The sequence below is a fragment of the Pelophylax lessonae genome (assembly GCF_965119305.1).
Source record: "Pelophylax lessonae genome assembly, chromosome: 4".
In the NCBI taxonomy this organism is placed as follows: domain Eukaryota; kingdom Metazoa; phylum Chordata; class Amphibia; order Anura; family Ranidae; genus Pelophylax; species Pelophylax lessonae.
In genome coordinates this window covers 24,073,880-24,088,362 of record NC_138771.1, presented here as the reverse complement: position 1 = coordinate 24,088,362, position 14,483 = coordinate 24,073,880, and the positions used below count along the sequence as shown (strand labels likewise).

Here is a 14,483-nt window from a genome sequence, read left to right as displayed (position 1 = left end):
TCACATGGGGCGCGAGTCCTATTGACAGTGTACTTAAGCGGTGTCGTCAGCACGCCGCCCGTACCTTGAGAACGTCACATTTGACGAAACGTACGTCGGTCGCGGCGTGCTGACGTCACCATTTCGAGTCTAAGGACGGGGCGGAAGAGCTGACCGGCCGGCGGCTCATTCAAACCCACGCTTTCCAATTTCTTCGTTTGTAAGTTGCTCTCTTTATTTGATATCATTAAATTGTTGGTTTTTGCACATAATCTACTATCGGATCACTTTGGAGTATTTGGCTCAGTTATCCTGGTATACCTTGAAGACACCACCATGAGATTGTACTGGCTCATTTGCTATCATTGTCTGGTAAGCGGCTGTGTTGTCGGTGGTGGTTCCCTTTCGAACTTTGGTGGATAATCTGGGTTGTTTTCTTTCTGAATTCACGCTATACATCTGTCCTCTGGTAAGCAGATTGGATTTAAGGGTGCTGGTGCTTTCTCTCACTCCCAATCACTACATGTCTGGTTCAGCATCGGTGGTGGTACGCACTTCGGTTGATTTGCATTGTATATAACAATAACAATACAGAAACAGTATTATGCTATGGAAACTTTTCTCTTTTCACATACACTTGACATATAATCACTGAGACATCATACAAGTCTGAGGAGTCACTTTGAGGCCGCTGGATTGGAATTGCCTCTTTGATATTTGGGCAAATTTTTTACCTGCATTCGTTAAGGAGATTGCACACCTAGTGGCTTTATTATTTTCACCTTTGGATTTGTGCAGATTTCAGATCTTCGGATCAATTCCATGAACATTTGGACATTATATTTGGACACTGCATCTATGGTTTCACACCATTTAGTGTTTGGTTATACCATCACTACATTTCACATTTGATTAATATTTTTTCGTTACAATATCATTCAATTTAGCGCAACTTATTTATGTGTATGGTGAAAGGGTTAAGGCATTCCTCAGTAATAAGGAAACATCGGGGCAGAGGCGTAACTAGAACCTTCAGGGCCCTGATGCAAGAAACCATGAAGGGCCCCCCCAGACCCCTGGCCGGGGCCCTTACCTTCAAGCCCAGGGCTCTTCCCACTAATCCTGGGGCTCTTTACATTCGTTGCATGGCCTTTTATTACGGTCCCGTAGCAGGTTCTGCAGTGGGCCCCCTTCCTGCAATCTTGTGGGCCCCCTTCCTGCAATCTTGGGGCCTCCCCACAGTGGTGCAATGCCAGGGTCCGGTCGCAAGTGTGACCTTTGCGATCCTGGAAGTTCACCCACTGGTTTGCTACCGGGCCCCCTGGAGCATGGGGCCCGGTAGCGATTGCAACCCCTGCAACCCCTGTAGTTACGCCCCTGCATCGGGGTGACAGCGAGTTCTCATTTCTGGGTTTCTCAATCACTCATGGTAACATCTTCTTATGTGTTTGTACTTAGGGAGTAAACGGGAAGAGTGTCTCCCCGCCAGAACCCGCCAAGACCTACAAGGTTGGCTTGCTGAAGAAGAGCAGCGGACTGCTGGGACTATGGAAGGATCGCTACATTCAGATACTGAAGACACAGTTCCTTGTATGTGACAATGAGGTAAGGAATCCCAAGGACACATGGGAGGATGAACAATGGCAACAAATTGCAACTACACTATATTGTCAAAAGTATTGGGACGCCTGCCTTTTACACGCACATGAAGTTTAATGGCATCCCAGTCTTAGTCCGTAGGGTTCAATATTGAGTCGGCCCACCCTTTGCATCTATAACACTTCAACTCTTCTGGGAAGGCTGTCCACAAGGTTTGGGAGTGTCTATGGGAATGTTTGACCATTCTTCCAAAAGCGCATTTGCGAGGTCAGGCACTGATGTTGGACGAGAAGGCCTGGCTCGCAGTCTCCGCTGTAATTCATCCCAAAGGTGTTCTATCGGGTTGAGGTCAGGATTCTGTGCAGGCCAGTCAAGTTCCTCCACCCCAAACTCACTCATCCATGTCTTTATGGGCCTTGCGTGGGGCATTGGTGTGCAGTCATGTTGGAACAGAAAGGGGCCATCCCCAAACTGTTCCCATAAATTTGGGAGCATGAAACTGTCCAAAATGTCTTGGTGTGCTGACGTCTTAAGAGTTCTATTCACTGGAACTAAGGGACCAAGCCCAACCCCTAAAAAACAACCCCCCCCCCCCCTCACCAAATGGTTTGGAGCAGTGTACAAAGCAAGGTCCATCAAGACATGGATGAGCGAGTTTGGGGTGGAGGAACTTGACTGACCTGCAGAGAGTCCGGGCCTCAACCCGATGGAACACCTTTGGGATTAATTCAAGTAGAGACTGCGAGCCAGGCCTTCTTTTCCAACATCAGTGCCTGACCTCCCAAATGGGCTTCTGGAAGAATGGTCAAACGTTCCCATAGACACACTCCTTAACCTTCCCAGAAGAGTTGAAGCTGTTATAGCTACAAAGGGTGGGCCATCTCAAAAAGGGGCCAAATCATTCGGTGGAGGGGGGGGGGGGATTATGGTGTGGGGGTGTTTTTCAGGGGTTTGGCTTGGCCCCTTAGTTCCATTGAAGGGAACTCTTAAGGTGTCAGCATAACAAGACATTTTGGACAATTTTTATGCTCCTAACTTTGTGGGAACAGTTTGGGGATGGCAGCTTCCTGTGCCACCATGTGCACAAAGCAAGATTCATAAAGACATGGATGAGCGAGTTTGGAGCGGAGGAACTTGACTCTCCTGCAGTCCTGACCTCAACCCGATAGAACACCTTTGGGATGAATTAGAGCAGAGACTGCGAGCCAGGCCTTCTCATCCAACATCAGTGCCTGACCTCACAAATGCGCTTCTGGAAGAATGGTCAAACATTCCCATAGACACACTCCTAAACCTTGTGGACAGCAAGCCCAGAATAGTTGAAGCTGTTAAAGCTGCAAAGGGAGGGCCAACACAATATTGAACCCTACGGACTAAGACTGGGATGCCATTAATGTTCATGTGAGTGTAAAGGCAGGCGTTCCAATACATTTGGTAATATATTGTATATTGTTTTAGATATATATGTATATACACAAATGTTTTGTCTTGCATTTCTATTTTAAACTGAATGTACTTTTTACTTTTATACTTAAAACATTCCCCTCTGGGTGATCTCTGTACATTGCAGGGATTTTAACAAACGTTGTTGCAGATTCCTAACTTTTGTTATTATGAAGAAATCATTGTTTGTCTGTGTCCATGTGCAAGTGAATGTAATGGAAGTGGTTTCATAATTGTCAATCAGCTGCTGCACTTGCAGGGCTCTAATGAGGAAAGTGGCAGGGTCTGCATCCCTTTAGATGTGGTTTCCCTTTGGGAGTATCTCAATAAAAATGAAATTTTTATGGCAGGGGATGCCAAAAATCTGACTTGTATCTTAGTACAGACTTTTAGGAAAATCAGTGAGCCAATCACACAAGCAGGAAATTACATTTCTGGGGGGCGCCTCCACACCTCCACGTCGCCATATTTCATTTTACAGAAAATTACAGAGCTGCAGATTGAAAAGGAGAGGTCATTTTTAATAACATCTAGTCACAATATGACTTATTATTATTGTACTGTATATGCTATAATATATATATATTTTTTTTTTATTTGCAATTTTTTTCCCTATAAAAGTGGGCTTACCTTTTTTCTTATTAATGTAGCACTGCCCCCTTGAGGACTGCTGGATTTCACACTTATAGGTCCCCCTGGGTTACCGTTAGCAACCTTGGCATTAACAGTCTCTCACTTTTCTTCTTGGCTCATTCAATAAACAGTCCAGGGGTATGTAGTTGTTTTTGTGTTTTATTGATAAATTAGGGATAGGAGAAGGGAATAGTGGGATACTCTAGATTAACTATGCACAATTGGTTGAGGACTCCTATCTTCAGGTACAGCCAGGCTGGTTCATCACCCTGCCACTCCTGATAAGATGACTTGGTGAAATTACTGATTATCTTCAGGACGCTCTCACTAGCATCCTCTTTCCTTCACTGCTGACACCCATCCACTGACTATCCCACATGTGGGGTGACCCCCCTCAGGTCAGGCCTCTTGACACGATCCCCTGTACTCACGATACTGTTTTTCCAGGGTCTCCAGTGTCTCCCCCTCAGTCAGCTCTCCTGGACCTCTGGGTTCAGCTCCATTCCTCCGGCCTTCAGGACGACCTCCTGTGACCATGTGCCACTGCTACAAAGGAGGAGGCAGCCGCCACCCTCCCCCTGGGACTCTGCTCACCAGCCAAAGACCCTGAGCACATGTGCTCCTGGCTTTTATACAGTATCCCAGAATGCACCAAGGCGACCTGCCCCTGCCAATCACCAGGACTGTACCAAAGCCTATGTATCTATTGGTCAGGTTTCCTCCCACTGTCCAACATGCCTCCCTATTGGACCAGCATGAAACAAGCAGAGATAACCACCCCTGGCCGGCAGGTGGTGCTGTGGAGCAGAGCGCGGGATCAGAGGCTGACAGGGCGTGCGTGTGTGAGGAGCGCATGTGTGTGACAGTGTGACAGCGTGAGTGTGTGAGTAACCCCCCCAGGAGAGCGGCGGCGAGCGGTGCAAGAGCGGAGCGGTGCAAGAACGCCCCCCCCAGAAGAAAGAGCGAGTGGCATGCAGGCGGCGAGCGGGTCGGTAACCCCCCCCTCTTTGCAGCGGGCGGCGAGCAGTGTGGTAACCCACCTCCCTTGCAGGAGCGGGCGGCGGACGGTGCGAGTAACCCTCCCCCCCAGACAGAGAGGGAGCAGAGGAGACGAACAATACAAAGGGGGAGGCTGACCGGGAAGTGACAGAGGAGGGAGGTGGGTGCAGAGAGGAAGACTGACCGTCTGAGGGAGGAGGGAGAAATCGCCGTCAGGAACTGCAGGTGTCAGGCTTAAAGGGACACACACTAGGTAAGTAAGACTCAGTGGCGGTTTCGGGCACGGGCGAACAGGGCAGCCGCCCGGGGCGGCATCACGTGGGGGGGCGGCACTCGGCATGAACCTGTGGTGGAGAAAAAGAAAATCATCTAATCTTTGCTGCAGGCGGCGCCGCTGCCGCCCCTGCTGCTGAAGGAGCCAGGCCGGCGGCTGGAGTTTGCCTGGAGCCGATCCAGTGGAGCGGGGATTGTGCACCAGCATAATGCAGCGGCGCTCGCCGCTCAGAACTAGCGGGGGGGGGGGAGGAGGAGGAGCCGAGAGTACACTGTCTAGTCTACACAGACACACAGCAGCGGCGGCGGCGCACTCAGAGTCAGAACTAGCGGGGGGAAGGCGAGGAGGAGGAGCCGAGGAGGAGTACTGTACAATCACTACACACACAGCAGTGGCGGCGCGGAAGGCGAGGAGAGGAGGGTAGTGTTACACACTGGACTGTAGACTGTCGTAGTCACTCACTACACATACTTGCATTTGGTTGCAGCTAGGTAAGTTGCTAAATAGAAAAAGAAATGAGGTAGTTGGCGACTTGGCGCTGCCTGAGAAATGTGTGGTGGAAGGTTGAACTTGACTAAAACCAGTGACTGGTGTACAGGAGATTTTTGGCGCTGCCTGAGAAATGTGTGGAACTTGACTTGACTAAAACCAGTGACTGGTGGTGTACAGGAGATTTTCTCAGATATAAAATAGATATGAATGAATGTAAAGTGCAAAAATGCAAATCAATATAATCACAAATCAATATATATACACCTATAATGCACCATTTCACGCAATATATAATTTCCTATTATATAGTTTTCACAGCAACTTATTTCATAGATAGGTCCACATCTATTTTCGTTGGTTCACTGGCCAGACCCTCCAACTGGCTATTTTCACTATAATTATATTTTTTATATATACAACCAATATATTTTGGGGGTGCGCGCACTGTTTTTGCACTATCTTGCACTGTATATGTTTATATAAGTTATAGCCTATATTTTTTTTGGGGGGGGGGGCGCCGGGAGGGAGTCTCGCCCGGGGAGCATTTTAATGTAGAACCGCCACTGGTAAGACTGGTGACTGAGATTGAACACTGACTGAGGGTGTAGAGTAGTACCTGAGTGTCTGTGAGTACCTATTACTACCTGAGTGTCTGTGAGTACCTATTACTACCTGAGTGTCTGTGAGTACCTACTACTACCTGAGTGTCTGTGAGTACCTATTACTACCTGAGTGTCTGTGAGTACCTATTACTACCTGAGTGTCTGTGAGTACCTATTAGTAACTGAGTATCTGTAAGTACCTATTACTACCTGAGTATCTGTGAGTACCTATTGGTACCTGAGTATCTGTGAGTACCTATTAGTATCTGAGTGTCTGTGAGTACCTATTACTACCTGAGTGTCTGTGAGTACCTATTAGTACCTGAGTATCTGTGAGTACCTATTACTACCTGAGTATCTGTGAGTACCTATTGGTACCTGAGTGCCTGGGAGTAACTGAGTGTCTGGGAGTACTTGTGAGTGTCCGGGAGTACCTGTGAGTACCTGATTGTCTGGGAGTACTTGTGAGTGTCCGGGAGTACCTGTGAGTGTCTGTGAGTACCTGTGAGTACCTGAGTGTCTGGGAGTACCTGCGAGTACCTGAGTGTCTGGGAGTACCTGATTGTCTGGGAGTACTTGTCAGTGTCTGGGAGTACCTGTGAGTGTCTGTGAGTTCCTGTGAGTGTCTGGGAGTACTTGTGAGTGTCTGGGAGTACCTGTGAGTGTCTGTGATTTCCTGTGAGTTCCTGTGAGTGTCTGGGAGTACTTGTGAGTGTCTGGGAGTACTTGTGAGTGTCTGGGAGTACCTGATTGTCTGGGAGCACCTGTGAGTGTCTTGGAGTACCTGTAAGTACCTGAGTGTCTGGGAGTACCTGTGAGTGTCTGGGAGTACCTGTGAGTACCTGAGTGTCTGGGAGTACCTGAGTGTCTGGGAGTGTCATTGAGTGTAGCAGAGTGCCAGAGGGTGAGAAAGTAGAGTTAGGAAGCTAGGAAACAGCCACACAGGACAGACTTAAATCACTGAATCCCCATTAGATTAGATTAGTAGGTACAATGCCCGGCGGGTGTGGAGATGCGATTCGGTGTACATCTTGTGGCATGTATACGTTCCTCGATCATGTGATCAAGGGCGAATACAGCTGCACAAAATGTAAGCACGTTGCTTCCCTGGAAGCTCAGGGCCTGACTCTAGGGAAGCAGCTGGCAACACTGAGACGAATGTCCATACCGAAGGAGAGCTGGGATCGTACCCGACAGGGGCAGGCCGGGGCCTGCACAGTGGAGGGCGGAGAAACGGAGGTGCAGGCATCAGAGCAGAGTAGATGGGTGACAGTTAGGAGGGGTAGAAGGGAACAAGACAAGGAGGCCAGTCCTGGGCTGGAGCACCCCAATAAATGCGCCCCGTTGCGTGATGTTGGGGAAACCAGTCAAGGACCAGCATTGCTAGAGCAGAGCGACGCCCCTAGCTGCCAGGGGAAGAACTCCTCCAGTGAGGCCGGGAGAAAGGGAAAGGAAAGACAGGTGCTGGTGGTAGGGGACTCAATTATTAGAAGGACAGACAGTTAAATCTGTGACAAAGACCATGAGCGCCGAACAGTTTGTTGTTTACCGGGCGCTCGGGTTCGGCACATCGCGGATCAGGTGGACAGATTACTGGGCGGGGCTGGAGAAGACCAAACTGTCATGGTACACGTGGGTACCAATGACATAGGCAGAGGGAGATGGAGAGTCCTAAACGATTTCAGGGACTAAGGCGCTAAGTTGAGGAGTAAGACCTCCAAGGTAGTATTTTCAGAAATACTACCTGTACCTCGAGCCACACCAGAGAGGCAGCGGGAGAATAGGGAAGTTAACAAGTGGCTGAGGAGCTGGTGTAAGGAGGGTTTCGGGTTCCTGGAGAACTGGGCTCTACTCTTTGGTAGGGACGGATTGCACCTAAACGGGGTGGGTGCAACCGTACTGGGTGAGAGGATGGAAAAAAAGTTAGAGGGGCTTTTAAACTAGGTGATGGAGGGGAGGGTACAGACGTAGAATTAGCCAGCGGGTAGCAGGATTCAGAGGGCACAAATGGGGACATTAGTGGTAGGGTGTTCAGAGTTCCTAAATCCAAGGAGGGTATGGGGAAAAATCACAAGAGCAGCCTAAAAACAACTTCAAATAAGGATATGGTATGCAACCGGTCAAAATTACGAGGTTTGTATACCAATGCCAGAAGCCTGGCCAACAAGATGGGAGAGCTGGAGCTACGGATGTTTGAGGAGGATATAGATTTTGTGGGGATAACAGAGACTTGATTCGATAACTCTCATGATTGGATGGCGATCATTCAGGGGTATTCCCTTTATCGCAGAGATAGTAGAGAAGGTAAAAAAGGTGGAGGGGTATGTCTGTATATTAAGAACAGTGTACAGGTAAATATGAGGGATGATATTAATAATGGAGCTATGGAAAAGGCAGAATCCCTATGGGTAGAACTTCAAAGGGAAGGCACTATAGGGAAGGTAATATTGGGCGTATGCTATAGGCCCCCCAACCAGAGGGAGGAGGGGGAGGCGGACCTCCTTTTACAGATAGGATTGGCAGCAAGGATGAGAAATGTCATTATAATGGGGGACTTTAATTATCCGGATATAGACTGGGCAGAAGGAACCGCGCATTCAGCCAAGACTCGGCAGTTCCTAAATGTTTTGCAGGACAATTTTATGGGTCAGATGATGAACGCACCGACAAGAAACAATGCGGTACTTGACCTACTGATTACCAACAATACAGACCTGCTCACGGATATAGAAATACGGGGCAACTTAGGAAACAGTGACCATAGGTCAATTAGTTTCAGTCTTAATCATAGTAATAGGAAACACAAGGGTAATATAAGAACACTGAATTTCAAAAGAGCCAATTTCCCAAAACTGCGCTCTTTGCTAGAAAATATCAAATGGGATAGAACCCTGGGAACAAAGAACACGGAGGAAAAATGGGAGTGCTTCAAGAGCATACTAAACAAAGGGATTGGCCAGTGCATTCCAAAGGGAAATAAATTTAAAGGGGAAAACTAAACCTTGGGTGGCTAAACTCCAATATAAAAATGCATATTAATACTAAAGAAAAGGCCTTCAGAAAATATAAGGCTGAGGGGTCATTGGCAGCATTCAAGTATTACAAAGAGTGTAATAAGCAATGTAAAGACGAAATCAAGGCGGCTAAAATAGAACACGAGAGACATATAGCGGAAGAGAGTAAAAAGAACCCCAAGAAATTCTTTAAGTATATAAACAGTAAGAAAGCGAGGCCAGAGCACATTGGCCCCATAAAAGATGACAAAGGAAATATGGCCACAGAGGACAGAAGGCGAAAAGTGTTAAATAATTTATTCTCTTCAGTCTTCACAAAAGAATTGGGGGGGCTACACTAACCCAGCTTGTAAGGCCAAACTAAATAATACACCTCAGGAAATACCGCCATGGCTAACAGAAGATAGACTTAAAACTAAACTAGAGAAACTCAACATAAATAAATCACCGGGACCGGATGGCTTGCACCCGAGGGTTCTTAAAGAGCTCAGCCAGGTGATTGCCAGACCATTATTCTTGATCTTTAAGGATAGTCTACAGACGGGTATGGTGCCAGCTGATTGGAAAAAAAGCCAACGTGGTACCAATATTTAAAAAAGGGCCGAGATATATCCGGGTAACTATAGGCCGGTCAGCCTAACATCAGTAGTCTACAAGATTTTGGAGGGGATGATAAGGGACCACATACAAGACTTTAGTAATGAAAATGGTATTATTAGTAGTAACCAGCATGGATTCACGAAAAATCATTCTTTCCAGACCAATCTATTAACCTTCTATGATGAAGTGAGCTGCCACCTAGATAAAGGTAAGCCTGTGGATGTGGTGTATCTGGACTTTGCAAAGGCCTTTGACAACGTTCCCCACAAACGCTTACTGTACAAACTAAGGAATGTAGGTATGGACCATAGGGTGAGTACCTGGATAGAGAACTGGCTCCAGGGGAGAGTGCAGAGGGTGGTGATTAATGGGGAGTACTCGGATTGGGCGGGTGTGGAAAGTGGGGTCCCCCAAGGTTCTGCCCTGGGACCAATCCTGTTTAATTTATTCATAAATGATCTAGAGGAGGGGATATCGAGTACAATCTCAGTATTTGTGGATGATAGTGAACTAAGCATGCCAATATCTTCTGAGCAGGATGTGGAAACCTTACAAGCGGACCTGAACATAATAATGGGGTGGGCAACTACATGGCAGATGACTAGATAAGGGATGGGAGCTACCCCTTGTGTGCCATAATCCTGATAGTTACAAAGAAAAAGAGAAAAATGAGTGGTGCAACCTAGGTTGCCCAGTCATATGGTGGCGGACTTTAAAGGCACCGACTGAGTAAGCACAATCAATATTTTAAAATTATCACATTTTATTGAAAAGTTAAAAGAAAACAGTTAACAACATATAACTAAGATACAAATTTCCATGTGGATTCAAGGAAAGTATGCAAGCATTGTATATAATTGATTAGTGAGAGTTACAGCTGGTGTACGGATCTGGTAAGGTCAACGCGTTTCGCATTACGCTTCTTCAGGACCCCAGATAGTTGGGTAACCTCTTAATAAAACAAAAATACATGCAGTAAGTTATTTTTCATGCATACATTTTTATAATAATAATTCCATAGAAAAACATTTCTTGCATTTATAGTCTTGAGAGCTAGTAAATAAATGGTGGACAAACCCACCTCCTTACAATGCAATGCGCCGCACCATCCACCGGGAGCTATGCTCGATGGGGGGCAGACCAAGACCACCTAGGTTGATAAGTTGATGTTTAGCGCTGTATGAGTTTTTAAATTTATTTAGATATAATCTTATCATACAAGTATTCATTTTTTTCAAAATATATGTAATATATCTAGTAGTATATTTCAAGATTGTAATTACCTAGGATAGTTAATAGGTATTGGAAAGGAGGGACGGCTGGGTGGCAGACGGTGTTGTTTAGGTCAATCGAGCACTTTACACCTAGATTTAAATGGTATATTTGTAATGTTTTTATTTTTATTAAAAAAAAAAATAACTTACTGCATGTATTTTTGTTTTATTAAGAGGTTACCCAACTATCTGGGGTCCTGAAGAAGCGTAATGCGAAACGCGTTGACCTTACCAGATCCGTACACCAGCTGTAACTCTCACTAATCAATTATATACAATGCTTGCATACAGTGGCGTACCAATGGGGGGGGCGGGGGTGCGGCCCGCCCCGGGTGCCACTCACTGGAGGGTGTCAGCCGGTGTCATGCCCGGTGTGTTCAGAGTCAGACAGATCCCGCAGTGTGAAGGCAGCTGCAGTGGCAGCTCCTTCAGTCCGTGCTGCTAGTGGGGGACGGAGCCGCGGCGGGAATAAGGGGGCGGGGCCTCGGCGAGAATAAGGGGGCGGAGCCTCGGCTGGAAGAAGGGGGCGGAGCCTCGGCGGGAAGAAGGTGAGTGCCCATTGCAAAAGTGTGTGCTGGATAGGAGGGGGATGGGGCAGCTGCATATAGAGGAATTCATCTTTCTCTATTCTTCCTGCAGCTGCCTGCTGAATAACTGATTCTCCTCCTCTCCCTCCTGCAGGAAGAATAGGGAAAGATCAATTCATCTATATGCAGCTGCCCCATCCCCCTCCTATACAACTTCTTTTGCTGGCCCCCCAAAGTCCTTAACCTCCTCCAGTGCTCCTAATCCCTCCCTCAGTGCTTTTAGCCCCCCCCCCAGTGCACTAGACCCCCCCTGTTCTTTAGCCCCCCCCCCAGTGCACTAGACCCCCCTGTTCTTTAGCCCCCCCCCCAGTGCACTAGACCCCCCCTGTTCTTTAGCCCCCCCATGCTCTTCAACTCCCCACAGTGCTTTCTCCCTCCCCCCAAATGCTCCCTGTCCCCCCCAGTGCTCTCCACCCCCTGATTTTCCCTGCCCACCCCCCAAGTGCTCCCTGTCCCCCCCAGTGCTCTCCACCCCCCTGATTTTCCCTGCCCACCCCCCAAGTGCTCCCTGCCCCCCCCCAGTGCTCTCCACCCCCCTGGTTTTCCCTGCCCGCCCCCCAAGTGCTCCCTGTCTCCCCCAGTGCTCTCCACCCCCCTGATTTTCCCTGCCCACCCCCCAAGTGCTCCCTGCCCCCCCAGTGCTCTCCACCCCCCTGATTTTCCCTGCTCGCCCCCCAAGTGCTCCCTGTCCCCCCAGTGCTCTCCACCCCCTGATTTTCCCTGCCCACCCCCCAAGTGCTCCCTGTCCCCCCCAGTGCTCTCCACCCCCCTGATTTTCCCTGCCCACCCCCCAAGTGCTCCCTGTCCCCCCCAGTGCTCTCCATCCCCCTGATTTTCCCTGCTCGCCCCCCAAGTACTCCCTGTCCCCCCCAGTGCTCTCCACCCCCCTGATTTTCCTTGCCCACCCCCCTAAGTGCTCCCTGTCCCCCCAGTGCTCTCCACCCCCCTGGTTTTCCCTGCTCGCCACCCAAGTGCTCCCTGTCCCCCCAGTGCAATCCATCCCCTGCACCTTCCAACCCCCCTACAATGCTTTCCAAACCCTCTCTTAATTCTCTCCAGTCCCCCCCCCCCCACCATGTCCTTCAGCACCTCCAGTGCTCTCTGCTTCGTCTGTGCTCTCCGCCCCCCCCTAGTGCTCTTCTATCTTCTATCATGTCCTCAGTCTCTGAGCATCTCCTGTATCATGTCTGCAGTCTCTGACCATCTCCTGTATCATGTCTGCAGTCTCTAACCATCTCCTGTATCATGTCCTCAGTCTCTGACCATCTACTGTATCATGTCCTCAGTCTCTGACCATCTCCTGTATCATGTCCGCAGTCTCTGACCATCTCCTGTACCATGTCTGCAGTCTCTGAGCATCTCCTGTATCATGTCTGCAGTCTATGACCATCTTCTGTATCATGTCCTCAGTCTCTGACCATCTCCTGTATCATGTCTGCAGTCTCTGAGCATCTCCTGTATCATGTCTGCAGTCTCTGAGCATCTCCTGTATCATGTCCTCAGTCTCTGACCATCTACTGTATCATGTCCTCAGTCTCTGACCATCTCCTGTATCATGTCCGCAGTCTCTGACCAACTCCTGTATCATGTCTGCAGTCTATGACCATCTCCTGTATCATGTCTGTAGTCTCTGACCATCTACTGTATCATGTCCTCAGTCTCTGATCATCTACTGTATCATGTCCTCAGTCTCTGACCATCTACTGTATCATGTCCTCAGTTTCTGATCATCTACTGTATCATGTCCTCAGTCTCTGACCATTTCCTGTATCATGTCTGTAGTCTCTGACCATCTCCTGTATCATGTCTGCAGTCTCTGAGCATCTCCTGTATCATGTCTGCAGTCTCTGGCCATCTTCTGTATCACGTCTGCAGTCTCTGACCATCTCCTGTATCACGTCTGCAGTCTCTGACCATCTACTGTATCATGTCCTCAGTCTCTGACCATCTACTGTATCATGTCTGCAGTCTCTGACCATCTCCTGTATCCTGTCTGCAGTCTCTGACCATCTACTGTATCCTGTCTGCAGTCTCTGACCATCTACTGTATCATGTCTGCAGTCTCTGACCATCTCCTGTATCACGTCTGCAGTCTCTGACCATCTCCTGTATCATGACTGTAGTCTCTGACCATCTCCTGTATCATGTCTGTAGTCTCTGAATATCTCCTTTAGCAAGTCTCCAATCTCTTACTCAAACTTAAACACATTGCTAATATTAGCTATCTATCTATGCTGAAGGTAGGACTGTGCAGGGGAAGCAGAGAGTGCAAAAGGGGGAACTGTGATTAGAGAGACGGAGGGCAGACTGCAAGGGGCACTGTGATGGGGGGCTGTGAAATTTGTGCAAAAAATATTCTTGAAAACATTACATTTTTTTGTGGGTGTTTTTAAAGTCCGGGGGGGGGGGGGTGCCAGATATAGGATCCGCCCCGGGTGCCAAATGCTCTAGGTACGCCACTGCTTGCATACTTTCCTTGAATCCACATGGAAATTTGTATCTTAGTTATATGTTGTTAACTGTTTTCTTTTAACTTTTCAATAAAATGTGATAATTTTAAAATATTGATTGTGCTTACTCAGTCTGTGCCTTTAAAGTCCACCACCATACGACTGGGCAACCTAGGTTGCACCACTCATTTTTCTCTTTTTCTTTACATGGCAGATGAGGTTTAATGTTGAAAAATGTAAAGTAATGCACTTGGCGTCAGAAACCAGAAAGCAAGCTACTCACTAGGGGGGGAACCTCTGGGTGAATCTAAGATGGAAAAGGACCTGGGGGTGCTAGTGGACAACAGGCTTGGCAGTGGCATGCAATGCCAAGCCGCTGCAAGCAAAGCCAACAGAATACTGGCATGTATAAAAAAGGGGATTCACTCCAGAAATAAAGAGATTATTCTCCCACTCTACAAGACTCTGGTCTGGCCACATCTGGAGTATGCTGTCCAGTTCTGGGCACCGGTCCTCAGGAAGGATGTGCTGGAACTG

The 14,483-nt window shown here is 48.1% G+C and overlaps 1 protein-coding gene across 1 annotated transcript in view; it reads left to right on the top strand.

The window, feature by feature from the left end:
• PLEKHO2 (pleckstrin homology domain containing O2) overlaps window positions 1-14,483 on the top strand; it is a 115,294-nt gene that overhangs the window by 58,338 nt on the left and 42,473 nt on the right. Inside the window, exon 2 of the mRNA XM_082253200.1 lies at window positions 1,438-1,584. Coding sequence (XP_082109326.1) covers window positions 1,438-1,584 — 147 coding nt within the window. The remainder of the gene's footprint in view (window positions 1-1,437; window positions 1,585-14,483) is intronic.